Here is a 25,076-nt window from a genome sequence, read left to right as displayed (position 1 = left end):
TTACAGTCATCTCAGTTGGACCCTCTCACTCTCTGCCAACCCATGAAGAGATATCAAGCACACATCAAGGACTTAACACATAAGGAAACTATTGAGCAAAATAATCCCATAAACCCCTTCAAGACATGTGTTATATTTTCTATTGCTTTTTTCACCTCATAAAGACACAAGGTTGCATTATATATACAGATGTGAAACAGAAGAAAAAAAAATCAAGAAAAATATATTCAAACTATTGTATTTTACAATGAATGGATTGGTGACAATTACTGACTCACTGTTCCTACTGATGAGCTCCTGTAAGCCCCTTGTTTGCACAGCCAGCCCTGGAGAGCCATGAAAGAAAAATCTCAACTTTTATCTATAAAAAGAGCCTTACAAAGACAGATCTATAATTACAAGCCAACACAAACCCATCAAATGGGTTAAAAGGAAAAACTGGACTCCGAACCACCATGAAATCCTCCATCCAACCCCAGGCCAAATGATTGAAGTTCACAGCACAGAATGTGTTAAATTTAGGGGACCAGGATATGTTAAAAATTACTTCACAGAATATAGTTAAAATGCCTAAGCCTTCTCTGCTTGTAAAACTGTTCAGCCATTCTCCAGGGAGTTGGAACTAAAATGGCTACCACACAGGCAGATGCTGCACCGCAGGTGCACTCATAATTGAACTAGTGACGTCCGCTGCAGCAAAGGGAATTCCCTGTACTTCATACTCGACTAGTGCCTTTAGGAAAGTATGAGAAATTTACGTGGTAGCTTCAGTATTTCATCCTAACCCCACTAGCTGCTCCAGCTGTGCTAGCAGGAGACAAAGATAGGAGATGGTGTCAAGCAGCAGCTGTACTGCACAGTAACCCTGGAGATACTAAGACTGCATCTCTCCTTGCAAGGCTGGGGCTTAGCAGGTGGTCAGTCTCATGAGCCAATACAGGAAAGGAAACTGGAACTCACATTTCCTGTATCCCTAGCACCACCCAAGGGAAAATGGCTCCTTACAATCCCTTACCCCATCCAGGGGGGTATGACAACTGCTGGCAGAGAACTGCATAGAACCACAGGATTTTTTTTTGAGGGAAGGAAAAGAAAGCATACTTAAATAAGGAAACTTAAGAGTCAGATCCTCAGACGGGATATTTTTAAGGGAACCCTTTGTAAAGTGTTCGACAGCATATTGTTATCTATTTCCCAAGCCTGCAAATATGTATCAGAACTGCAATCATTTGTAAGGAACTGTAATAAAGCTATTTAAAGCATATGCAAATATTATAGTGCTAATACCTAATTATTATGCTCCCTACCTAAAATGTGTGAAATCTAAGTGTTAACAGTAACCCTGCCATCTGCATACATGATGATATATATTTAAAACTATGTCTTCCCATCTTACTTATCTATAGAAACAAATTCCAATACATGTGTAATGCACAGGACTGCGTAAGGCTGAAGTTGTCACACCTTTATAAGAGAAATAATACATACCTTATAACTTATCATCTGTTCTATCAATATGATTATATATGCAGACATAATATTTGGTAATTTTAAAAGAAAAAACAACTTCTATGAATGAGTTATCAGTTGCCCCTACTATTTCTAATCAATGGGATAGCCATGATGTCTACTGTTACTCTTTTCATATATGCTCTGCTTTACTAATTTCCAAGACACTGAATTATATATATTATATAATAGTATAATATAATGACTCCTGGAGGCAGGTACAGACATTACACTTTATCTGTATAAGTGATCAGAAACCAGTATATACCCAAAACGGAAAAGAAGTTTGGCACATATAGACTGGTTCAAAAATGACAGAACATGATCCCCCCTCCCCCATCAAAGGCCGAACATGTTTTCCGATTGCTACCAATCTAAACTACACCACTTACAGAAAACCATGTAACTTAGACCAATTCCACCTCGGATTTTTTGAATCTCTGTACCTAGCTTGGAAATATTACGCTACACTACTGCAGTATAATTCATCAGATACTGTTATCTGGAATGAGTTGAGTCTTTTCCCATGTTATACTATATTTATACCTGTCCCTGACCTTTTTGCCCTTTGCTTTCTCTCTTAAGGCTATGCCTGTACTTCCCCAATTTCCTAATTACCACATTTACTCACATACTGCATCCACCTTTTCCCCAAAAATAAGCCCTCTAAAATTAAGGTGTGTGTCTGAAATGGGGAAACTGATTTTTCTGCCCAGAACAGAATAATAAAACACTAAAAATTTTTTTGGGCCGATACTGATGGCCAGTTATTCATGAGCCATATCAGTCGATACCTCCAATCTGATTACCGATATGCAGCATCCAGCTGGTAAGTCTGGGAAGGTGTCGCGGGGGGGCAGATAGAGGCCCCTGTGGTGAGGGAGGAGTGGGGCTGGGGCAGGGTGAAGCACAAGACAGACATAAGCAGCTCGTCTGGGGGGGTGCAGGGCAGGGACAGATCCCACTACTGCACACACCCCTGGGGAGCCAAGGGGGGGCATGTGCCCCCCAGCTGTGTGTGAGATGAGGGTGGGCTTCTGTGGTGGGCTGGGGCTGGAGGTAATGCCATGTTCTTCCCAGCAGGGGGGGGTTGGGCTGAGGCTGCGTTCTTGGTAGGTGGCGCTGGGGTGGGGGTGGCTATGGGGGTAGCTAGACCCATCCCAAAATTCGTCATAGCCCTCCCCATAACTCCCTCTCCCAGAGCTGCTGCTCTGTGGCTCAAGCACAGCCCTGGCCATGGCTGCCTGCCCTCACCCCGCACACAATCTGAAACAAGCCCCGCCATGCCTCCACCAGGGGTGTGTACTGCAGCAGGATCCACCCCCCCCACATCCCATGCCCCCCAAATGAGCTGTCTGTGGCTCTGTCCCCTGCCCTACCCCAGCTGAAGAATGCCTGTGCCTGCCCCAGGCCCACTCCCTCCCTCACCACAGGGGCTTTGATCTGTCCCGTCCCTGTCCCGTCCCTGTCCCCCCCCACATTCGTTCCCTCTCCCCACCACTTCTCCACAACAGACTTACCAGCCAGGTGTGCATGCTGCAGCTGTGCACATACACACAGCATTTATCAGAGACATGATTGGCCACATCTGCCAAAAAAATCCCCAACTGCTGATAATGTCAATTTTCCTTTTATCAGTGCCGATACGATATGGACCAACGTATCGGTGCACTTCTATAAAATACCGAAAGATGACTGCTTCTTCTTTTCCCTCCCCACCTTCAAGCAGCTGCATGGACGGAAGGACAGAGTCCAACCAGAACAGATCCACAAGGATGCAGTTTTGCAGTCAGACCTTCCTTTAATTCCCACTTCACCCAAAGTTTAAAATGAACTGCCTGGAAGCAGCAGTGACATTTCTACCCAGACCACCTGATGCAAGTAAACTAAATTGAGGGTTCATTAGTTAGATTCTTCACTCTGCATGTGTTAATGACCCTCTGCCTTTTTTAAATAACCTTGATGTTCTACTAATCAAAATTTACTTTCTTCAGCAATTGTCTAGCATGGAAGAAAGACAATCTACTCACGGTCTTTCTTCTCCTATTTCACAGCCCTGCAGACTGCTTTCAGTGCTCTTCAAAACCTTCCCCTGGAATCTAGTCTTCAGCAGCAGCTATAGTTCTATGTTTTGACTGAGCAGACTGTGAAAAAGTCCAAACTGTAGCTTTTGTCTGAACCGGAAAAGGAGGGAAAGTGAGTTGAAAATAAGGCTCTACCTCAGTGGCCAAAAGTCTGAAAAAATCTTTTTTTTTTTCACTCTGCCATCCAAAAACATGAGGCCAGGCGGTAGACAAGACATTATAATATTTCAGTTCCCAGCTGCAGGTACATGACCGGGCAGCCAAAAAAGTTTTGAAGTACTTAACTACTAAGGTTTTCCCAACCATAGCTGGTACAGCAAACCACTGTGGTTAAGGCATCTAGTCCTCAGATTGAAAGGGAATGATATGGCTTAACTCATCAAGAATGTATAGACAGCTGTGTTGACCAGGAACACCCTCTGGCATAAATTCAGAGTGAGCCTCATATCAATGCCTCTGGATCCATACCAGGACACCTAAACGATTTAACAATTCTTAATAAGGTAGAGCATTATAACTAATTAGGTAATGTTCAATTAAAATTAAATAGCTAATTAGCTATTAATTAGATATCCAACATCTACACCAGATATCTGACCAAGTTTCAAATTGATAAAATATTTGGAAAACATCTACTTAAGATTTAGCCTAATGGTTCCATGTACGTTATTGAACTAATTAAATTAATTTTCCTTTAAAATAAATGAAATTCCTGAGACTCACTGGGATCCCACAAAAGTGGTTTTGCCTTATGGCTGACTGAGAGGTCACCAAATCCTTCACCATAACTTTAACTGCAATATTACTACTAAAAGTAACATCAAGAAAATGCATTAACTTTGCAAGCTACAAGATAAAATTCCACAAAGATCTCAATAATGCTGCCCAGGCTGCTTTAAATAACTTTTCAACAGGGCTGACCATGCCATTTGCTGGATGGCATTTTTATACCTGCAATGAAGTTGCCACCAAAGGTTCAACATGCATCTTACTGGGTCATATATTCTGGTGTATTAGTTCAATATGCTCATGAGTTCAACTGCAAATGCTGTGTTGTATGCAATTGGCAAAGGCAGGAAAAAGTCATACTGTTAGATGACAATAAGTAGATGGATATCTATGAGGCAGGCAGTAAACACACATTGTCTGCTCTGTAGAGATCATTTTCTGGGCTTTTATCAAGTGAGAAATACAAAGATACATATTTTTGTAAACAATAAGCTGAAGAGAAATACTGCTTTACTGTATCCCAGTGTTTTTTTCTTTTTTAAATGGAAAACATGACCCCTTTTTTTGATAATATAAAGCAGCTAGGATACGACACTTATATTTGGGAGATGAAATCAGCTCTAGAAGGATATTCTCTCAGAAAACTTCTTGCAGAATAGATGATTATGTTTTAATGTTACTGTGGAAGTTGTCAGATTATATGGGGGAACAACTGATCCAGGAGCTCTTGGTCTGCAATGGTGTCTGGAGGACAATTATCATTCATTTTATCTCCAAATGGATGATATATTTCTATGGCTTGCTGCTTATCATTTATCATTAAATTTAATAGCCTTTGATAAAACTGAAGTTTCATGATATACAGATATTCAGATATGCAACTGTAGCAGGAGCTGGCGACAAGCCCCTGCTATGAACAATAAAAGCCAGCCACACTAGATGGAAACTTAACCAAGCAAGTCCAGGACAGTCACATGACAACTAACTTCAGCGTGCTCAAGAGTTTAGTCAATGACACACTGCAGGATAGGAGTATTGGTGAGATGGGAGTCCAGGAAGAGTCGTCGTTCCTAAAAGAGGCGATCCACTGGGCACAGAGGGAGACAATCCCAGTGCGAGGGGAAGTGGGGAAAGAAGCCAAAAAACTTCCTTGGCTAAACAGAGAAATGCAGGCCCGGATGAGCTGCATCCAAAAGTACTCAAGGGATTGGCCAGTGTCATAGCAGAACCACTGGCACAGCTGTTTGAGCACTCATGGCACTCAGGTCAGATCCTGGAGGACTGGAAAAGGGCTGAGGTGGTCCCTATTTTCAAGAGGGGGCGGAAGGAGGAGCCGAGTAATTATAGGCCAATCAGTCTCACCTCCATCCTTTGAAAAGTCTTTGAAAAGATTATTAAGGATCACATCTGTGTAAGTCCAGTGGGAAAAATAATGCAGCAGGGCAACCAACATGGATTCGTAGCAGGTAGATCATACCTGACTAATCTGGTTTCATTTTATAACAAGGTCACAAAATGCTTAGATGCAGGAGTAGAGGTGGATATTGTTTTCTTGGATTGCAGGAAGGCCTTCACTGTGGTATCTCATCCTATTCTCATAAATAAATTAAGAGGCTGTAACTTAGATGCTTACATGGTTCTGTGAGTGCCAAATTAGCTTGGGGGGGGGTTGTACCCAGAGAGCGGTAGTAAACAGGTCAGTATCGGCCTCGAAGGATGTGGGCAGTGGTGTCCCACAGGGCTTGGTCCTTCAACCTATACTCTTCCATGTCTTCACCAGTGACTTGGATGTGATACTCTGTCCCAGTTTGCAGATGATGCTAAATTGTGGGGTGAAGTGAAGACTCCGGAGGGTAGGGATGATTGCAGGCAGACCTGGACAGATTGGAAAAGTGGGCAGTACACAAGAGGATGTAGTCCAACAAGGACAAATGCAGAGTACTGCACCTAGGGTGCAAAAATATCCAGCACACCTACTGGCAAGGAAATAACCCTCTCAGCAGCACAGAAGCAGAAAGGGATCTCAGAGTCATAGTGGACTCCAAGATGAACATGAGTTGTCAGTGTGACAAAATCATCAGCAAAGCTAGCTGCACTTTATCATGCATCAGCAGATGCATGATAAATAGAACCAAGAAGGTGATACTTCCCCTCTATGCGACATTGGTCAGACCTCAGTTGGAGTACTGTGCCCAGTTTTGGGTGGCATACTTCAAGAAGGTTTCCAGATAGGGTCCAAAAGAAGGTCACTCGAATGGTTAGGGGTTTACAGGACAAGCCCTATGAAGAGAGACCGAGGGACCTGGACCTATTCAGCCCCAGCAAGAGAAGGCTAAGAGGTGAAACAATGGTCATAAACTGACAGAGAGCAAATTTAGGCTAGATGTCAGGAAAAACTTCTTCACAGTAAGGGTGGTCAAAATTTGGAATGGGTTTCCAAGGGAGGTAGTGCTCTCCCCTACCTTGGGGGTCTTTAACAGAAGGCTAGATAGGCATAAGGCTTGGGTCATCTTACCCTAGCACTCTTTCCTGCTCAGGCACAGAGTCGGACTCTATGATCTGTTGAGGTCCCCTCCAACCCCTAGCGTCTATGAATCTATCTATGTCTGCTGGTGCACCAGGAAAAGGGACCTGGGAACAAGCCCTGGGGAGGGGATGGACCTCCAAGGGCATGCCATCATGTGCCAGAGACAGACCACCCTCATTGGCCCTGAGTGCCAGCAAGGTAACAAAAGGATGAGTTGGATGACAGACAATGTTCAGTTCTTCCCCTGGAAAGGAAAAAGTACAATAGAGCCAGGGAGCTATACAACCCATGTGGAGACATGGGATCCAGATGTTCAGAGGGCCAAACCAAGAAGTTCTGAAGGAGCACGACTAGGACTTGGCAAGGATCCAACCAGAAGCAGGAAAGATCTGGGGAAATTCAGGAATGACTGAATTTATTAATCTTAATCAAAAAGGAGAAGAAGATGTGTCCATGTATATTTTAGCTGAGAAATAAGAAATGAATTAAGTTGGGAACATTTTGAATTAATTTATGGGATTAAATAAGATATAAAAAGGGAAGTAATTTATGGACAGTTTAAATGAATTTACAGGACTAATTAAGAAATATGCTCTAAGTTAATTTAGGGACATTTTCAATGAAAATGATCCATAGGATTGATTAATATGAAGTAAATGAATTTATGGACATTTTGAATGAATGTATCATAATAATTAAGAAATAGGAAGTGCATTAATTTGTGGATATTTCAAATGGATTGATATAACAGATTGACGGATAAGGAGGGATTTAATGCCCAGATATTTGTTTCAAGAAATGAGGCCCAAAAAAGGGCAAATGAAAGACTGAGAAATACAAAGGAGGCCCAGAGAAAAGCTTAAAGGAGAAACACAAATGTGGGACTGGTATGAGTCATTCACCATAGACACAAGAGGAAAGAGGTATAGGAGAGGTGAAGCCCTGCAAAAGAACAAGAGGTCCAGCCAAACAGAACTTCACCCAAGGAATCATCAAACCTCCCCAAGAGAACCAGAACATGAAAGCATGGGGGGTGAACGAGAAGAAAGACAGAGTCCGGTTGAGTGGAGGCCTGAGAATTTTCAGCTACTCACAATGGCCCTTTCAGAAAGAAATATTCCTCAGAATTATAAAAACTACATGGATGTTATATGATTGCATTCATTTTTTTCCTGAAAATAGCTTCAGATTTCCATTAATAACTTGCTGAGCCTTCACCAGGAGTGTTGAACTGCATATTTATTATAATTAGAAAGCAAGGGTAGCTGTAGACATATTTAAATATATTGTGTAATTATAAAACAAGCTTGCATCAGAATGTAGCATTTTGTAAATCTTCTGATTTTTGAAGTCATTTAAAATAATTGAAGGCCAGATGCCATCATCCTCAGTCTTTTCAAGTAACACCTCCTCCATATTCCATGAAATTACTACAGCTAAATGTTGAATAATGAACTATATTCAGTAGGCCTGTTCCACAGTTCACTGCGACTATGGGCACATGTACTTTTGGAGTTGTTTCAAAAGGGCAATATTTCAAAAGGGCAATAGCAATTAAGTTCTAATTGTTACTGTAGACAAGTCACAAGAATACAAATGTAGCAAAACCCTTCCAGATTTAACCCAGGATGAAACAGTGTTTAATTTAGAGCAGTTTTGCTATATACCCAGTATGACCACAAGTAGCTCTTAAAGTATAACAGTTTCTGCCCTTTTGAAACAGCTCTAAAAGTACTCATGCCTGTGCCCTAGAAAAATCACGCTCGAAACCAGATAGTTAATAAATCACATGAATGCATATGAAATACTGAGGGAAAATTAATTGTGATAAAGAATGCGTAATAAATTTAGGATAGTTAACTATAAGTACATCCCGGAAGTGTTTTTCTAAGGTTTAAAATTCAAGTCAAAATCCAGGATGCGTTACTAAAACTGGTAAGGAGAAAAACCACTGGAAACTTTCTAGTAAAAGTCTAAGAAATATTCTGGGTCATGGCATGTATTATGATTAATGACAGTTTCACATGCATAGATATCCTTCCAAATTGATTCAACTTCCTTTGTGTTTGGTCTTTTTTCAAATGCTAACAATAGACTGCGTTCATTTTTATCACTTGTACGGCTGTATGGGTCATGTTGTTTCCCATGTGCGTATCTTTGCAGTTTTGTGGCATGATTTAGCCAAAAGATTAAGAATTCACTAAGAGACTGTTACAAGTTAGAGAGAAAGTAGGGTTGAAGTAGTTCAATCTGCAGACTCTTTTCTTTTACCTTTTTTTTTTTCCTGTGTTGTCTCCAAATACACCAAATTTTTTTTATTTTTTATCTTTTTTACCATTTTAAGAAATTCTGTATAGTAAATCTGTTCTGCTTAATACCTTACCACTTGTCTTGTGATAAGGGGGGTTGCAGGGCAACTGACAGCAATAGGTATACCACTTCTTTGGAAAAGGGAATCCCTCTTCATTTCCTTTTTCAAACCCAAGAAAACTTTAGGGCTGGTGATAGTCTCCTCTACTGAGCTCTAAGGCCCAGTGAATTACAAGTGAGACCCAGGCATGCCTGGAAAAGAGGAGTCTGCCATGGACAAGAGAGCTCCAAGGGCTAGTTGCAAAAGAGTAGAACTCAAGGGTTCAGCTCAGAAGGGTTTGTCACATGATGACATGGTTCCTTGTACAGGCAGTCCTCAGACTTATGACACAATTGGTTCCTGAAAACTGCATCTTAAGTTGAAATGTAATTTGGAACCAATTTTCCCATAGGAAACAATGTTATAAATGGGGAATTTGTTCCTGAACCAAGGCCCAATACCCTATTTTCACCAAAAATACCCCAGAATTTAGTACTCAACCAATCATAGATGAGTAATATAGCTACATTAATGTATTTATACTGTAAACAGAAATCATATTGATTTGGAAGGACTTCTTTGAGATGACTTTGCTGGATTTTTTTGAAGGGCTCTTGGTTGGACTTTTTGAAGGGCTCTTGGCTGGAGTCTTCTCAAGAATCTTGGCTGCAGGTTTTTCTGGAGCCTTGCCTGCTTTCTTAAAGACAGTGTCCAAGGAAGTTCAGACAGATGTTCTCCAGGGAGATAGGCAATGCAACGAACTTGTTCGTTGGCATGGCGTTGCATCAGATCAAGCATTGTAAAGTCGAAACTAACATCATAAAGTTGAAACAGGGTGTCAATTGATAAGCACTGTAAGTGCGAAACGTTGTAACTCAAAAACTTTTAAGTCAAGGACTGCCTGTATATAAAGACATTCACATACCACACTCATGTTTCTAAAAGGAAAACTGAAAGAATTTTGACCAACATTAACTAAGCATTTTCAGTGTCTCAGAACTTGATCATAATCATCATGCATCTAATCCAAATCCCACTGACATCAAGGGGAGACTTTCCACAGATCCATATTTATAACTAAAACCAACTTGTTATTGCAAGCATTGAGAGTAAGTAGCAGAAACAAATGTTCATTTTATTTTCTAATATAAACAAACATGAGTGGTAGTTACTATAAAACTACTGATTTCTAGCATGTGTCTGTTCTTCTCAGATTTAATTTATAGCACTGAAGGAAAAAAAAAATCTTGGCAGAGCAACAGAAACCAAACCTAAAATATACAATATTCAGTGCTTTAAGTGTATTATGTCCAATCCTAGTCAGGCTAACTTTCTTACATAGTCCATCAGGAAATGTGAAAAAAATCTTTCTAGTCCTTTCTGATGTAAAGTTCACTAAAAATACATATCTTTCCCATAATCCAATATTACTGAAAATAAGAAGCCACTTGCTTGGTTTTGGGACATCAAATAAAATATATGCAAGAGAACATCTTCCCCTCACAGAGGGTGGAAAACAAAATACCAAGAGAGCCATCTGAGTTGCCTCAAGAGGCAGAGAGCTCTGTGAAACATAATTTCCAAAAAATATTCAGCACCTACCCTTTGAACAAATAAACCAAAATTTGAAATCACCATCCTGAGTCTTATTATGAATAAAAATAGATGGACTTCTGCAACGTACCAAGATAGAATTCCATCAAGTGACCCAAGGATTATGTAGCCTAAAACAAGGCTCTCTTTTATAGATTACCTATATAGTAAATTACGTGCAAATAATCCAAGAAACTGATAGCACTGGGGTAAAGGTGCCATGTTAAGCTTTTTCTGATTTCGATTTTTTGGTTCATAGGCTTAGTTTAATTGACATGTGGCTTGTCAATAAAATGTTTCAGTATGTAGCTCTGTAGTGAGATGAATTTGACACCTGCATCAAGGATGGTCTTGTTTCAATCCTCTAGAGTCTCTTAAACAAGCAACGTAAATGTCTGATTTCTTCAAAAGGGTATGAATTGCCATCAACACTGCAGGCCGAATGACAACATTCTTCTATACTTAACCTTATAATCCCAAATATTGACATTTTTCAGAACCTTCTTTAACAAAATTACCATGGCTCACTAGAACACACAGGAATGCATTTTAAGCATTGTGTTTTACAAAGACGAAAGGAAAACATAAATGTCCAGGTCTTTCTCAGAGTGACCTCTTGAAGAAGCCAATTCAAAATGGTGGTCTCATCACAGATCAAGTAGTTTGATCATAACAGACTACATCACAGACCACTAGCTCTGGTGCACACCTGGAAATTTATACAGTAAACATTATTAAGCATCCATCTTTGCCAACAGAAAGACTGAACTTCCACCGATTCCTACACAAGATGGTCCCACTAAATTGGAACTAAAATCACACACATCACAGTCAGAAAACAAGTTCTGTCACATCCATATTTATCTGAGCCAGGAAAATGAAAAGAATTTTGTTTCTTAGCCTTTTTTATAAATGTATTATTCCCCCCCCAAAAAAATCACTATTTTGATTTTCATTGCGTTTATACTTCACAGAACTGTAGTTTTCCTGGTCAATGACATATTTATTTGCATTGTATTTAATTCAGCTAAATAGCCACTAACTTGGTGAGTGCCTCTTAACTGCCCCGAAGACCTTCTGGAATAATCATCTATTTGGAATATTCAACTCCTTTTTACCTTACATATTTCATGGCATCAATGTTATACATTTTGAATTCAGTGTTACTCTCAGTATTATTTAAATTACATTATAAAATCTGTGTTCAGATTTGATCTGTCAAAGATCAAAGTCTTTGATTTCAGATGCCGATGGCAAAAGGTCAGATGACAAAAGGTCAGAAGCTAACACAACAAACTCTGTGGTTGTAATTTATGCCTCTGTATTAACAGTGTTGCATATACACACCCCTGTCTGTGCCTCATTTCAAATTACTTGAGTTCTCATACGAAAGAGAAAAACTGACCTTGGCAGCCCAGCACAAAAGATAAAGTACCTATAATAACGAGATTAGCTGACTTTAGTAAAGTTGTAAAATTAAATATACTATGCACGCCATCCTGTGACCAAACAGAACCAGTACCACCCAAGTAAAAATAACCCCCCTTTTTTATGAAACCTGAGCAAACAAAGAAAGCACAAGTGCCAGCTCATTAATTATTTATAATTGGCGTATAGTAATTAGTCACCTGTGAAAAGTACAACTTTGAAAGAACTTCCGCCCAAAGCAGAGAACTGCGTATACACTCAAGAAGAACAGATCGTGCACAAATATTTCTCTCCGCCTATTTTATCTTTCTGGCGTATCCCCGTTTATCTCTCTATTTCTGGTGTTATCTTTCTTGTCAAGAGCTCTCAGTAATCTGCAGACTGCAACGGCTTATATGAATCGCTGGGAAGCAACTGTCTTACCCAACCTGTAAATGCTGGGTAACATGATATCTGCATGCTGTAACTGAATAAATCAATCAGCTCCTCTGCCTACGCTCCAGTACATCAGAAGCGTAAGTAAAATAAATCTTTTGTGAAACCATCACGCTGTGTTTAAATCATACTGACTCCTGCTCACTGTTATCACCCACCTACCCAGTCATAAATCCCCCTCCTCGCACCAAGCCGGTCGTGCCGACCCAGGCTCGCAGGTCAAGGGTGCACCGGCGTTAAGGGGCGCGACAAGACCAACTTTGGTAAACAAGTACCACCTGGGTTCAAAACTTCAGGAACTCATAAAATGTGGTATGCATCAATCTTTTAGAGACTTTCAGAAGTACGACGGAATAAAATGTTGCAGAATAGTTTTAGAATAAAGTTTATAAGCCAATTTCTGTTTTGCTGTCACTGGGGTCATATTAGTGTCACTAGTAGTATTTGATTGTACTGTTTGCTTGTTGAAGTAAGTTTAAATTCCAATGTAAACATCAGCAATAGGTCATTTAGAAGAGTATTGCACTTCCTGATTGACTTAAATTAAGAGTCCTTCTTACTAATGCCTAAATCCACCCAACATCTTATAAAGGCTACCCTAGCTAGAGTATCTTATGCGTTTTTACATGTGCCACAGGTCTGGGATGGGGGTGCTCCATGAGCCACTCTAATTAACGCACCCACTGCATCTCATGCATCAGCATTCCCACCACCATTTTGAATGAGCTTCAGTTAAAGCACCCCACCACCATTTTGAAGCATGGGGATGAGATGCAGAAGCTGCTGAAGCACTGTAATTAAAGTGTTTTGGAGCAGCCTCCCCGCATGTCTATGGGCACCACTATCAACTGAAGATGACCTGCAGGAACGTATTGAAAAGGTGAGGTAATTGCAAGATAACAAGGCGCAAGTCATTCAGCAAGCAACAGACTGTAAATTTACATTTTTTGTAATTGATAAGGCCAATTAAGATCAACCATTTGCTATGACTGTGCAAACAACTAAAAAGGTATGGCAGACCTGTATTTCCCTAGATGGAGTTTGGAAAACAAGACTGGCTTTTAGCATCCACTCACTTGTTGTTTAGCAGTGCAAAATCCATTTAACGGTAAACATTATGCCTCTAACCTCAAAAGGCACCACCATTATTCTACTATCATGTCACTCTCAAGTACAAATAAAAGGCAGGCTTGCTTTAAAAAAAAAGAAAGTATGGCACTTTGTCTATCAGAATCTCATAGAAAACAAAATTTCCATAAGAACTGCAATAAATTAAGGAGAAGAAATTTCAAAAGAAATTTCACAACTGGGGGGGGGGGTTCCAAACCTCAACTTCAACTAGTTTTAAATTTCTTAGTTATTGAGTACTTAAAAAGTTATAGATTACTTAAAATGAAATATCCAGTAGAATTTAAAAAAAAAGTAAAAAAGCTAACCTTCCAATCGTATGACCTAATGCAAAGCAGGACTAAAACAACAATATATATATTTAAAAATCTCTCTTCACATAAAGCTATGAAATAAACATGTAACAGCCACATATGATAATTCCAAAACAGCAAAAAGAGCAGAACTACAAACTAATAAGTATCAAAGAGCAGAATTAACTTTTTGGATCTAGTCATAGGCACTGGAGCTGATGGCCAATTAGTGGAGGAGGGAGGTAGACAGAAAGGTTTCAAAACTGCAGCCCATGGGGAGCCCATATTCGAGGATCTCGCACAGTTACAGCAGCCGCCACTGTGTAGGGAGGTAACTGCTTGGTACATGCACATGCCACTCCAGTGCCAAAATTCCTAGTTCTGCTTTTACAATTATTACTATTTTTAATCTTTTACTATATTATGTTCATCTTTTAAAAGGCCACTGACAGGATAAAATTAATCAAAATATCATAGCAACAACTATATTACTGTTTTAGCTTTTTTTTAAAAAGTCAGTGCTAATCAATTTCTCACCATGCTTGTTTATTTTTTCACATTTTGCTCAGCTTGGCTGAAAGTGAATTTAACTGATCACTCCCCATGAATTACTAGAATGTGTTATGACTTATTCCTTTAGAAGTATGTATAATTTCTCTTAAAACATCATCATCATCAAATCCCTAAAACATTTCTAGTGAAGCTAAGCTTTGTTGTAATGTATTTACAAAATCCAGAAGTAGTTCAAGTTGTCTATTTAAGTTAATGAAATGCAATGTAATATAATATATCTGAAGGCCTACTTCTCCAAAGACCTTTGCTGCTCGTAATATCCAGCTGAGCAACTTACCTCCCACATGAGTCTGCAGTCTGTATTTTCATCCAGTTCTTGTGGCATTCTTTTCTCTCCAGCAAATGGACCAAACTTTTCACCCTACGTAATGTTTAAACAAAAAGGATACGAGAGTAATGCAACCAACTTACCAAACTACAGTATTTTGCAACAACGTCATCTTCAAAAAGAAAAAGACAATTTGATTTTATTTACCAAAACTGCATAGTATTATAGCTCAGAACTCAACAGTGGTAATGTCATGTTCAGTTATGATTAGGGAAATTGAGGGCTCACTGTCTATTTCACAAACAGCTATAGGTACTAAAATACCACATTACGCTATTTTTGTAAATCTTTCCTTTTTTGCATGGGTTGCGACTGACATCCTTTAAAAATTACAGGTTTTCCTTCCCACTTTTATCATTAATTTGGCAAAGAGCACAATTTTCTGCATTTTAAGTTAAGCTAAAATGTATAAAACAAACTTTTTAATAAAGAACTATTACACAGTGCCAATATTATCGTAGCATAACATTTTAAAAAAGCACTTTTCAATAGACATCCTTATAAAAATTAAGATTTTTGGCTGTAGAGTTTCCATTGCATTTATTTTCCTGATTACAAATCTGCTTTTTGAAATGCCACAAATTGAGAACACTGAACAGCTTTGAAGTTCTTCAGCAGATAGAGAAATTTGGTGAAAGTAACAGTACATATGTACATATCTATGAATTAGTTCATCTGTATAAACAAATTTAAAATTGGAAAATGTGAAACCACCTGTTATCCAAAACTCATGCCAGAAAAGCCTGAACTGTCATGCTTCTACAACAGTTTTGTCTCACAAACCATATTAGAAGCATGGTGAATCATTTAATTAAGACTTTCTTCCTATAATGCTATAGAACTATCTTTTCCCTGTTTTTGCTCCAGACTTCCACCTTTGCTTCCTCTGCACAAAAATGAAATTTATTTTCTACCTACAGGGACTTTTTACCATCTTTAATTTTCCCTGAGGAAAGGCATACGAGCTGGAAAGTTTGCAGAAAAAGATACTTGTTTTGTGATTTCTTAGTTGGTCTAATAAAAGGTATCATCTCTGAACCTCGAGTTCTAGAGTTTTACATTCCTTTTCATCTCAGACCAACAGGGCTACCAAATACATCCCTGTTTGACAAATAACATTAGCGTGTTATGCAATCACTTCTATAATTCAGCCTTTGTAGGCAGTAAAGAGCAAAATGCCAGGTTGTCTTTAGTACTTAAGACATTAACACAGTTCTGGAAAACATGTTTATACAGTCTTTGCAGTTATAATATTGTATTTACATGAACCCAAGATGACTTAGAATTTAAGACAACCACCCAATCATTAGGCTCTATACATGAAATATTATAAATTTGTTTGGTCTTAAAATTCATCCCCCTCACTACTGTGATGGAGAAAGCAGTGGCAGGCAGCCAGGGGCCAGCTCTGCAGCTCTTGCTTCCCTGCCCCTTGCCATAAGCCCCCTGCCACAAGCCCTTCTGTGCCTGTGACTGCCCCCTGCTACCTGGCCCTTGCCCCCCACCACACACTCCTTGTGTCCCCACCTCTTGGCCTTCCTGCAATGCGACTCCCCAAACCCCTGCAGCCTACCCCCCCAGCCCTGGCTCTCCTGCAGTCTGCCCCCCAACCCTTGCCCATCCCACCCCCACTTACCTTCGGCTGCAGCTCTGCTTCTCTAGAGCAGTCAGCAACATGGTCCCAGCCAAGCTGAGCCAGGGAGAACTGGCAGCAGCTCTCAGGCAGTCCAGTTTGGGTTAGGGCTGGAGCCACAGCAGAAGGTAAAAGGAGAGGGGGGCAGCAGGGAGTGGGGAGCATACAGGCACAGGGGAGCAGGGATTGGAGGGGCAGGCTACATGTTTCCCCTACCCAGTAGTCTTCTCCCTGCTACCCCAACCTATCGTGTGCCCCTCCCCTGCCAAATGAGCCTGTTGTTAAAGCTAGAGTTAAGCCTCTGCCTACCCCAAACCAGTACTCAAATCTGAGACAAGGCTTCCCCCCAATGCTGACTGCAAGGGGGTAGGGCTCATCTTAGACTTGAGTAAAGATGGTATTACCATTCCCTTAGGCCAGCAGTTCACAACCTTGGGTTGCAACCCAAATGAGGGTATTGGGGACAATGCCAGCAGCGATACACACAAAGGACAAGCTGCATTGCATGCCAGGAGCACCTCCCTCCCCCGAGCCACTGCCGCCGCCATACTCCGCTCCCAGCAGCAAGTCATGGCAAAAAAAGGCTGGGAACCACTGACTCAAGCATTCTCATCAGAATAAAAAATAGTAGATGTATCTGTTAACTTAAAATTCTGGTGTAGAAAAAGAAAGCTGTAGCTTTAACATGTACTAGCTGGTAAAGGTACATCTTATCTTCAAACAAATGTCAAAACTACAACATGTCTAGCTAGTATATTTAAACTATTATGTAAAATATGTTAAGAATTTGCTGCATTTAAAAGCTTGTCTAAGTCTATTCCAACCAGGCAATAAAATATAATACCCACAAAAATCCTTGTCTCCCTTAAAATTATACCCTTTTCTACACTACAGACATATGGAATTTTTTATTTATTGTTGATAAATATTTGTATAACTATGACTTGGGAGGGGTCTTAGATTTTTTTTTAAAAAGGCAGTGCCTAAAAAGTTTATAATATAAGGATGGTTTTTAGCATTACAATCTGTCCCAAGCAAAGGGAGGCATGTAAAAACAGCAAATAGCTCTTACAGGCTCAGGAGCTGACCTAGGGATAGTGTGATTCTGTCACAATTAGTTCCCTGGTTTCCCTTCTTTTTTAAGAAGAGAAGGAGCCTGTGGTAGCCTGTACCAGCAATAAACTGTGCAAACATGATACGGAAATCAGTTTAAAACTCAGTGAGCATGAAACCAGATAAGGATGGGTTTACACAGTCACTTTTTAAAGGTAGGACTACCTTTTGAAAGCACAGATGAGCAGTTAAATTTATCTACCATAAGTAGGACACAGATCAGGAAGTGAGATGCTGACTATACCTGGGCCAGTCAGCTCCATTGTTTTACATTTCTAAGAAACCTTTTGTTTCCAAGGATCCCATAGCATAGTATAAAAGCTCTGCCAATCATCAAAACAGACACCTCTGTGAAATGTAACAATAGACCTAAAATACCATGCACTACTGAACAAGAAGTAAGGACCACCATGGGTTACACACAGCTATTCACACAAGACCAGTAACTCTCTACTGTAATCTTACATGTTTAAGAAATTAGGACAATCCAGAACCATGGTGGATAAGAAACAGGAGACATTCACCTTAATTTCAAAGTGATTTCAAAATAAGTAGCAAGTGAGATGTATTTTTAAATATTAATTTAAACTTGTCATATTTTAACATGAAACTGAAGTTGGTAGACAACTAGCCATTATGCCCTGCAACCCAAAAGATCCCAATAGTACGTGCAGCTATTAATATACACATTATCATCAAAAAGAGCTTTTATTTATTTATTTGTTTGTTTTTACAGATCTATCTGAAATTTTTGGTTGTTGATAAGCATGTTGTAACATGCTTATATATTGAGATATATACAGATATATACACGTGCGCGCACACACACACAGATATCCCTAACAGATTATACTTTCTCAAGTTGATAAAAAATGATGCATGCACCAGACATTATGTATACAACAGAAGGACATGCAAACTGCCATATCGTCACATTTGCAGAAAATGGCAGGTGTCAACTTTCGTGAAAGTTAAGCTATAATAGTCCCATTTCAGCAATCTGGTTCTATTTCCAGCAAAACACCAAGAAATTCCAGTGTTGCTAATTCTCAGTATTGCAAAGCTTGACATTTTAATTAAAGGCCAACTATTGGAAACAGTTGCTAATACATGCCTATGATGGTGGACCTTGCCTCTCTGTATCCTTTTATAATCTCCCAAAGAGCTGTAAGTACCCTGACTTTCCCGCCTGCCACATCTTGGATGTTATTATAATATGTTCTGCTTTATGATGTCACTTATCGGAAGGGTTGTTATATATATATTTGTTGTTTTAGTTTGCTCTTTGGGTGTCTCTGTTAGGAATCCCAGTATTATAGAGGAAAATTTCACTCGATTATTCCCCCACACTCACCGATATATATATTCACAATCAGATGCAGATTAACACTTGTCTTTATCTTTATTCTTTATAACACTATACAAACTTTCGTTATCTTTAAACAGAAGTGGTCCTTTTTTTTTTTTTTTTTAATAATTATATCAACTTTGTAATTCTATCTTCAAACTGTTCTTGTTTAACCTTTATCAGCTTGGTCGGACTCAACTTGGTGTTAATAAACAAAGTCCCTTTAACTCTGGTTTGTCTGTTTATTTCCTTTTTTTTTTTTTTTTTTTTTTTAGAGCAGGCTCTTCTCTTCAAGCCTTGTTATTTCTCTCTCTCTATTTTTGCTATCCTGAGTGTGTACCTTTCATCTGGTGCGTGCCTGAAGCCTTGAATCCTTGTGGTCAGCACTCACTTGTTTTCACTAAGCTTGTGGGAGTGAGTCAATCATTCTTCTCTTTTTTTTTTGGTTTACTTTTCAGCGCGGCTGCCAGCCACGTCTCCGGTGCCTCTTCAGGGATCCGTTCCCCTTTCTCAGAGCTCCGCTCTCTCCAGTGGCGAGAAAAATCCTGAGGTACGTGTCTTATCTCCTGGAGATCTTCTTTCTTCCTCACCTTCTCCTTCAGACGCTCTTTCTTTCTTCTCCCTGAGACTCCCTTCTCCTCTTCCTTTCTTTTCCCGGAGCTTCTATCCTAATATGGTAATAGCTCCGGAAGCGACGTTCTCCGGCTCTTTTTGCCATGTCACTTTTTGCTCTTTCACACACCTTCCCCTTAAGACGCTGCTAGGCGCCTTTTGTTGTTTACCTTGATCCTCAATGCAGAGGGAGTTCGGATATTCCTGAGTATTCAAGGCCTCTAGGGATTGGGTACCAGGACGACATCGAGATAGGAAGTCTGCTAACACATTGGCATGTCCCAGCCTGTATTCAATATCAAAGTGGAATGGTTGTAAGGCGAGTGCCCATCTGGTGATTTGTGTATTATCTGTTTGGGCTGTCTTTAACCACTTCAAGGGTGCATGATCAATAACCAAAGTGAATTTATGGCCCAGGAGATAATACTGAAAATATTCTACTCCCCTCTTTATTACTAGGCACTCACATTCAATAGCGGCATACCTTTGTTCTGGTGGGTTAAGTTTCAGGCTAGCATAGGCAATCAGGCGTTCTACCCCATCCACTTCCTGCGTCAACACAGCGCCCACAGCATAACTTGATGCATCCGTCTGTAAAATGAAAGGACGGGTGAAGAAGGGTGTATGAAGGACTGCGTCGCTACGTAAAGTTTGTTGAGTCCTACAAAAAGCTTCTAAATGTTTTTCTTCCCATTTTATAGGCCCATTGCCTCGTCCTTTTAATAAGTCAATCAAGGGGGTGGTTATCTTGGCAAAACGCAGTATGGACCTGCGGTAATAGCTGGCTACACCGAGGAAAGCACGCATTTGTTTTCTCATCCGTGGAGGCGAATAATCCTGTATCATTTTGACCTTATCTACCAAGAGGTGCATGCGACCTTGTCCTACAAAGAAGCTGAGATATTTAGTTTCTGCCTTACCTAAGGCACACTTCCCTGGGTTGGCTGTGAGGCCTGTTTGCCTGAGTTCTTTGAGAATGGCATGCAGAGCTTTTAAATGTTGTTCCCATTCATCTGTATAAACTATAATATCATCTATGTAGGCTGCTGCATATTGTTGGTGTGGTGCTAGGACCCAATCAATGAGTCTTTGGAAAGTGGCTGCTGCCCCATACAGGCCAAATGGCATTCGCTTGAATTCGTACAAACCCCTTGGTGTGCCAAAAGCAGTTTTTGCTTGGTCTTCTCTGCGTATAGGTATCTGCCAATATCCCTTTGTCAAACCTAATATAGATATGTATTTGGCTTGTCCTACTCTCTCCAGTAATTCGCTGATTTGGGGCATGGGAAAAGTGTCGACTTTTGAAATTGCATTTAATTTACGAAAGTCAATGTACAAACGGAGGGACCCATCTTTTTTTGGAACAATTACCAATGGGCTTTGCCATGGGCTCTGTGATTCTGTTATTATTCCTTGCTCTAACATCCTGTCTATCTCTGCCTTCACTGGTCCAACACACCTGGATATCCTGAATGGACCTTGCCAACAGGTTAAAAATTTACTCGTAGTACCTGGGAGTAAGACTAACACTTTCTGTCCCGGTTGTAAGTCCCTTTCACTCTTATTTTGGTCATACCTAGTTTTTTGTTTCTCTTGGGCTTGTCAGAGATTTTCTTGGGCTAATTTTTCTGCCTTTCGTGACCGTTCTCTCAATTCACTGACATATTCAGATGGCCTCACCCCTGGGGTTCCTTCTTCTTCCCATCCCCCTCAGACCATGTCCATCAGGCTTTGAGGTCAATGCCCATAAACCAACTCGAATGGGGAAAACCCTAAAGATGATTGTGTGTCTTCCCATACCGCAAACAACAGAGGGGGTATGACTAAGTCCCACTTCCGCAGCTCCTCTTGTGTACATCTACGCATCATATTTTTAAGGGTTCCGTTTAATCTCTCCACTAAGCCTTTGGTTTGGGGGTGATAAACCATGGTTCGCATGTGTTTTATTTTTAATACTTGGCACAGATTCCTCATAACCTGGAACATTAAACTCATCCCTTGGTCCATAATGATCTCCCTAGGAATACCAAAGCGGGATACTCACTTAAGCAATTCTTCTGCTATTCGAGATCCAGTGACTGTTCTCAATGGGATGGCATCCAGAAACCGAGTGGCATAGTCTATCAAGACAAGTACGAATTGGTAACCTGTCACACTTTTCGGTAACGGTCCAACCATGTCCAGGGCTATACAGGAGAATGGCTCTCCTATCACTGGCGTGGATTGTAAGGGAGCCCATGGGGGTTTTTGAAGGCCGACCCTCTGGCAACTTGGGCAGGCTCTGCAATAGTCTTCAACTTGTTCATACAGTCTGGGCCAGAAACACCACTTACTTAGCCTGGTTTCCGTTTTAGGTCTTCCCATGTGCCCTCCTAATGGATTCATATGAGTGAGTTTCAAGAGGGGTTCCCAGTAGTCTCGAAGTATCAGTTGCAGTACCTCTGTCCCTTCTGTATGTCCCACCTAGATCCTATATAACAAAACTTTCCTCAACTCATACCTGGGTATGTGTGGCATCTCTCTGAGCAAATTACCTGATCGTCTTGCTTGGTCAGCTCCATTTGTCTTATTGATCAAAACAGGTCCTTGCCTTGTTGAGCCTCTTGAAAGCAGGAGCTGCTTGCTAAACTCTCCAAATTCAGTGTAATGGGTTCAGTGTAATCTTCGCTGTTCTTTCCAGATAAACCTTCTACTTTGACTTCTTGTCTCCTCACAGTGTCCAGGACTTCATAAATCTCCTCCCAGTCTCTGCTCAATACCATTGGGTAAGGTAGGTCATTGGCTAGACCTACTGGCATCTCTCGAGTGGTGTCCAAGATTTCCACCCAATATTTCCTTCAGCGGTACACCGACAACTGGACATGCATACAAATCATTTTTACAGCGCTTGCGCTCGGAGCCCAGCCTCGGGGAGCTATGCTGGTTCTAATCTACGTCTGGGCACAACCAGTATCCACTACAGCTTTTATTTTCTTCCCTCCAACTCAGGTCCACACAGTGGGTTTTTCCTTTGATGCTTCCCAATGTGTTTCCCCGATGCTGCAGTCCATCATCTCCAAAATGGAAGGGCTTCACTTAGGAGTAAGGGAAGATCACCCTCCCTTCTGCCCATTGCAATGTTTTGAACTCAGTGGCCACATCTACAGGAGAAACTGACTGAGCAGTAGCTTGTTACTATTGTGCAGTAGCATCGCAGGACACAAAGCATGACGTGATGCTACTATGCAGTAGTAATGAGCTTCTGTGCAGCCAGCATCACCTACAAGCCATTCAGCGACGCTACTGCACAGGAACTTCAGTTACTGCACAGTAACTCCAGGTAACTGTGCAGTCATTTAGTACTCATATACACATTTAGTACTTGTGTATACAAGTATTAAATGACTGTACAATAAGAACTGCACTGTCAGTATCTTGTGTAGACACAGCCAGTTAATCCCAAGGTACACCAATATCAGGGAGAGGCAAAATAGATCCAGAGATGTCCCAGACCATTAAAATAGGTTAAAATATGCTTGAGCTTCACTGTATGCCAAGGAGTCAAAGCAAGCTGTATACATCAGACGGCAGCCTAGGAAGTACAAATGATTCTCAAATCAATCAGTAAGATCTGAAAATGGGACGCAGACTCAAAAAACTAAAGAATCCAAGAAAAAAAGAACAACCCCAGTAGAAGCTTAAATTAATATGGGATTAATAACAATAGTTTAGCATCACTTCAATTATCTGAACATAATGGGCACCATACATTAGTGCTGGCTAATTGAGATTTTTGGGATCATCAAGAGAATATTCTAATTAACTTCAGTCAGGGGATGTGACCTGCTTTGAAGAAGAGGGATCTAGATAACTGAAGTTTCAAGAAGCTAATGGGGTATACTTGGTAGCCGTGTTGGTCTGAGACAAAAAGACATACAAAAAACTAGAACTCTCGGTTCCAAAATGATACCTTTTATTAGATCAACTGGGAAATGACACAAACCCCCCCCCAAAAAAATTGTCAATTTTCAGAAAAGGACAATTTTCTTGCGATTTCCGAGTTGGTCTAATAAAAGGTATTATTTTGGAACCAAGAGTTCTGTTTTGTTGTAAGAAGCTAATGGTGAATTTGGGCATTTGATCTAGGAAAGGCCAGAAAAGCACAGGAGTCTAAGGGGTGCCAGGGGCCTGGGCAAATCACAAGAGGTGCCGGATCTTCCGAAGTAGATCACAAGAGGTGCATTTTCATAGAATCAGAGAAAAGGAGGGCTGGAAGACAGGGTGCCAATAACAGGGGAGCTGGGGCGGGGGCACAGAAGAGACAACAGCCCACCTGAAAGATTTAAAAATCATAACCTGGGGGGGAGGGGTATCCTCCAGATTGCTCCTTCACTTGGGTGGACTTGTTAATCAGTAAACCTGTTTAATTTTATTATTTTTGCAGACCCCCTGAAACTAGAAGAGTAACTCTGGCCCTGTTGGAAGGGACCCAAGGAGATCCTCCAGTCCCACACCCTGCTCAAAGCAGGACCTGGCCCAACTCTGAAAGAAAGAAGCTGTGTTAGGAGTAAGGCACCACCAAATAAAACACCCCCCCAGCTCACTTCATGCTGGGGCACAGAATGAGCCAGCTGTGGGCACAGCTGCTGTCCAGGGCCTGCGGGGCGGGTGTGGGGCATCCCAACCCGCTGGCTGGTTTTGAACTTTCCAAGGGGTTTTCCTTTCCCGAGGAGCAGACGGAAGTGAAGCGAGGTCCGACAAAGGGGAGGGCTGCATCCAGGCAGGCAGCGGCGCGGGGAAACGGCGCCGTGCAATCCCCTCCCGTGCTACGTGGCAGCCTCTCTCCGCGGGAGTCGGCCGCGGGCCGGGCACCCCCGGGGCTGAGGATCACCCACCTTTTCCACTCTGCGGGCCGTATAGAGCCCCATCCCGTCCTGCACTTTAGACGACTTGAGGGCAAACCTGTCCGGCACGTACATGCCCAGCATGGTGCGCCGCCGCGGGCCGGCGCCGGCCGGGGCCACGCGCGCGTAGAGGGGCCGGGGGGGGGGGTGCTGCTCCCGAGCGGGAGAGGGCGGAGCCAGCGGCGCGGCCGGCTCCACCGCAGCTGGCCAGAGGCTGCAGCAGCTGGATCGGGAAAGGCTGGGCTGGGATTGGTGGAAAGTTTGGCAGAGGAGGATCCCGCCGCGAGCCTTTGCAATCCCTCCGCTGTTCAGTCACGGCTTCAGCGGCCCCGGGCAGCCTGGTTTTCTCTGATAATAACAAAAATCCCTAATTTGGGGATATAAAAAAAAGAAGTCCCAAAGCCACATTTTTCCATGAGTAAATGAAACCCCACTAGTATCCTATAGACACATTTAAAGATCTATAGATATATATAAAGATCTATATCTCTATAGACAAACATAAACATC

At 41.3% G+C, this 25,076-nt stretch overlaps 1 protein-coding gene across 12 annotated transcripts in view; it reads right to left on the bottom strand.

Moving 5' to 3' along the window:
- The window catches only part of PRDM5 (PR/SET domain 5), a 172,622-nt gene extending 147,930 nt beyond the window's left edge, over positions 1-24,692 (bottom strand). For 7 of the 12 annotated variants that reach the window (XR_016440802.1, XR_016440801.1, XM_090036617.1 and 4 more), the window contains exons 1-2: positions 24,558-24,687; positions 14,927-15,010 (exon numbers count right to left, since the gene is read on the bottom strand). Coding sequence is in view for 10 of the 12 variants with exons in the window: in XM_090036617.1 (XP_089892743.1) it covers positions 14,927-15,010; positions 24,558-24,650 (177 nt within the window). In the remaining 2 variants the exon portion in view is untranslated. Of the gene's footprint in view, positions 1-14,926; positions 15,011-19,853; positions 19,970-20,167; positions 23,255-24,557 lie in introns of all 12 variants that reach the window. The other 5 variants (XM_090036620.1, XM_090036622.1, XM_090036623.1 and 2 more) reach the window with 5 other exon arrangements.
- Between the last annotated feature and the right edge of the window lie 384 nt (positions 24,693-25,076).

This window comes from Crocodylus siamensis, chromosome 2 (genome assembly GCF_052110815.1).
Source record: "Crocodylus siamensis isolate JL-2025a chromosome 2, ASM5211081v1, whole genome shotgun sequence".
NCBI lineage: Eukaryota > Metazoa > Chordata > Crocodylia > Crocodylidae > Crocodylus > Crocodylus siamensis.
Note: the sequence above shows the minus strand (reverse complement) of the source record. Positions and strands in the feature narration are given on the sequence as shown.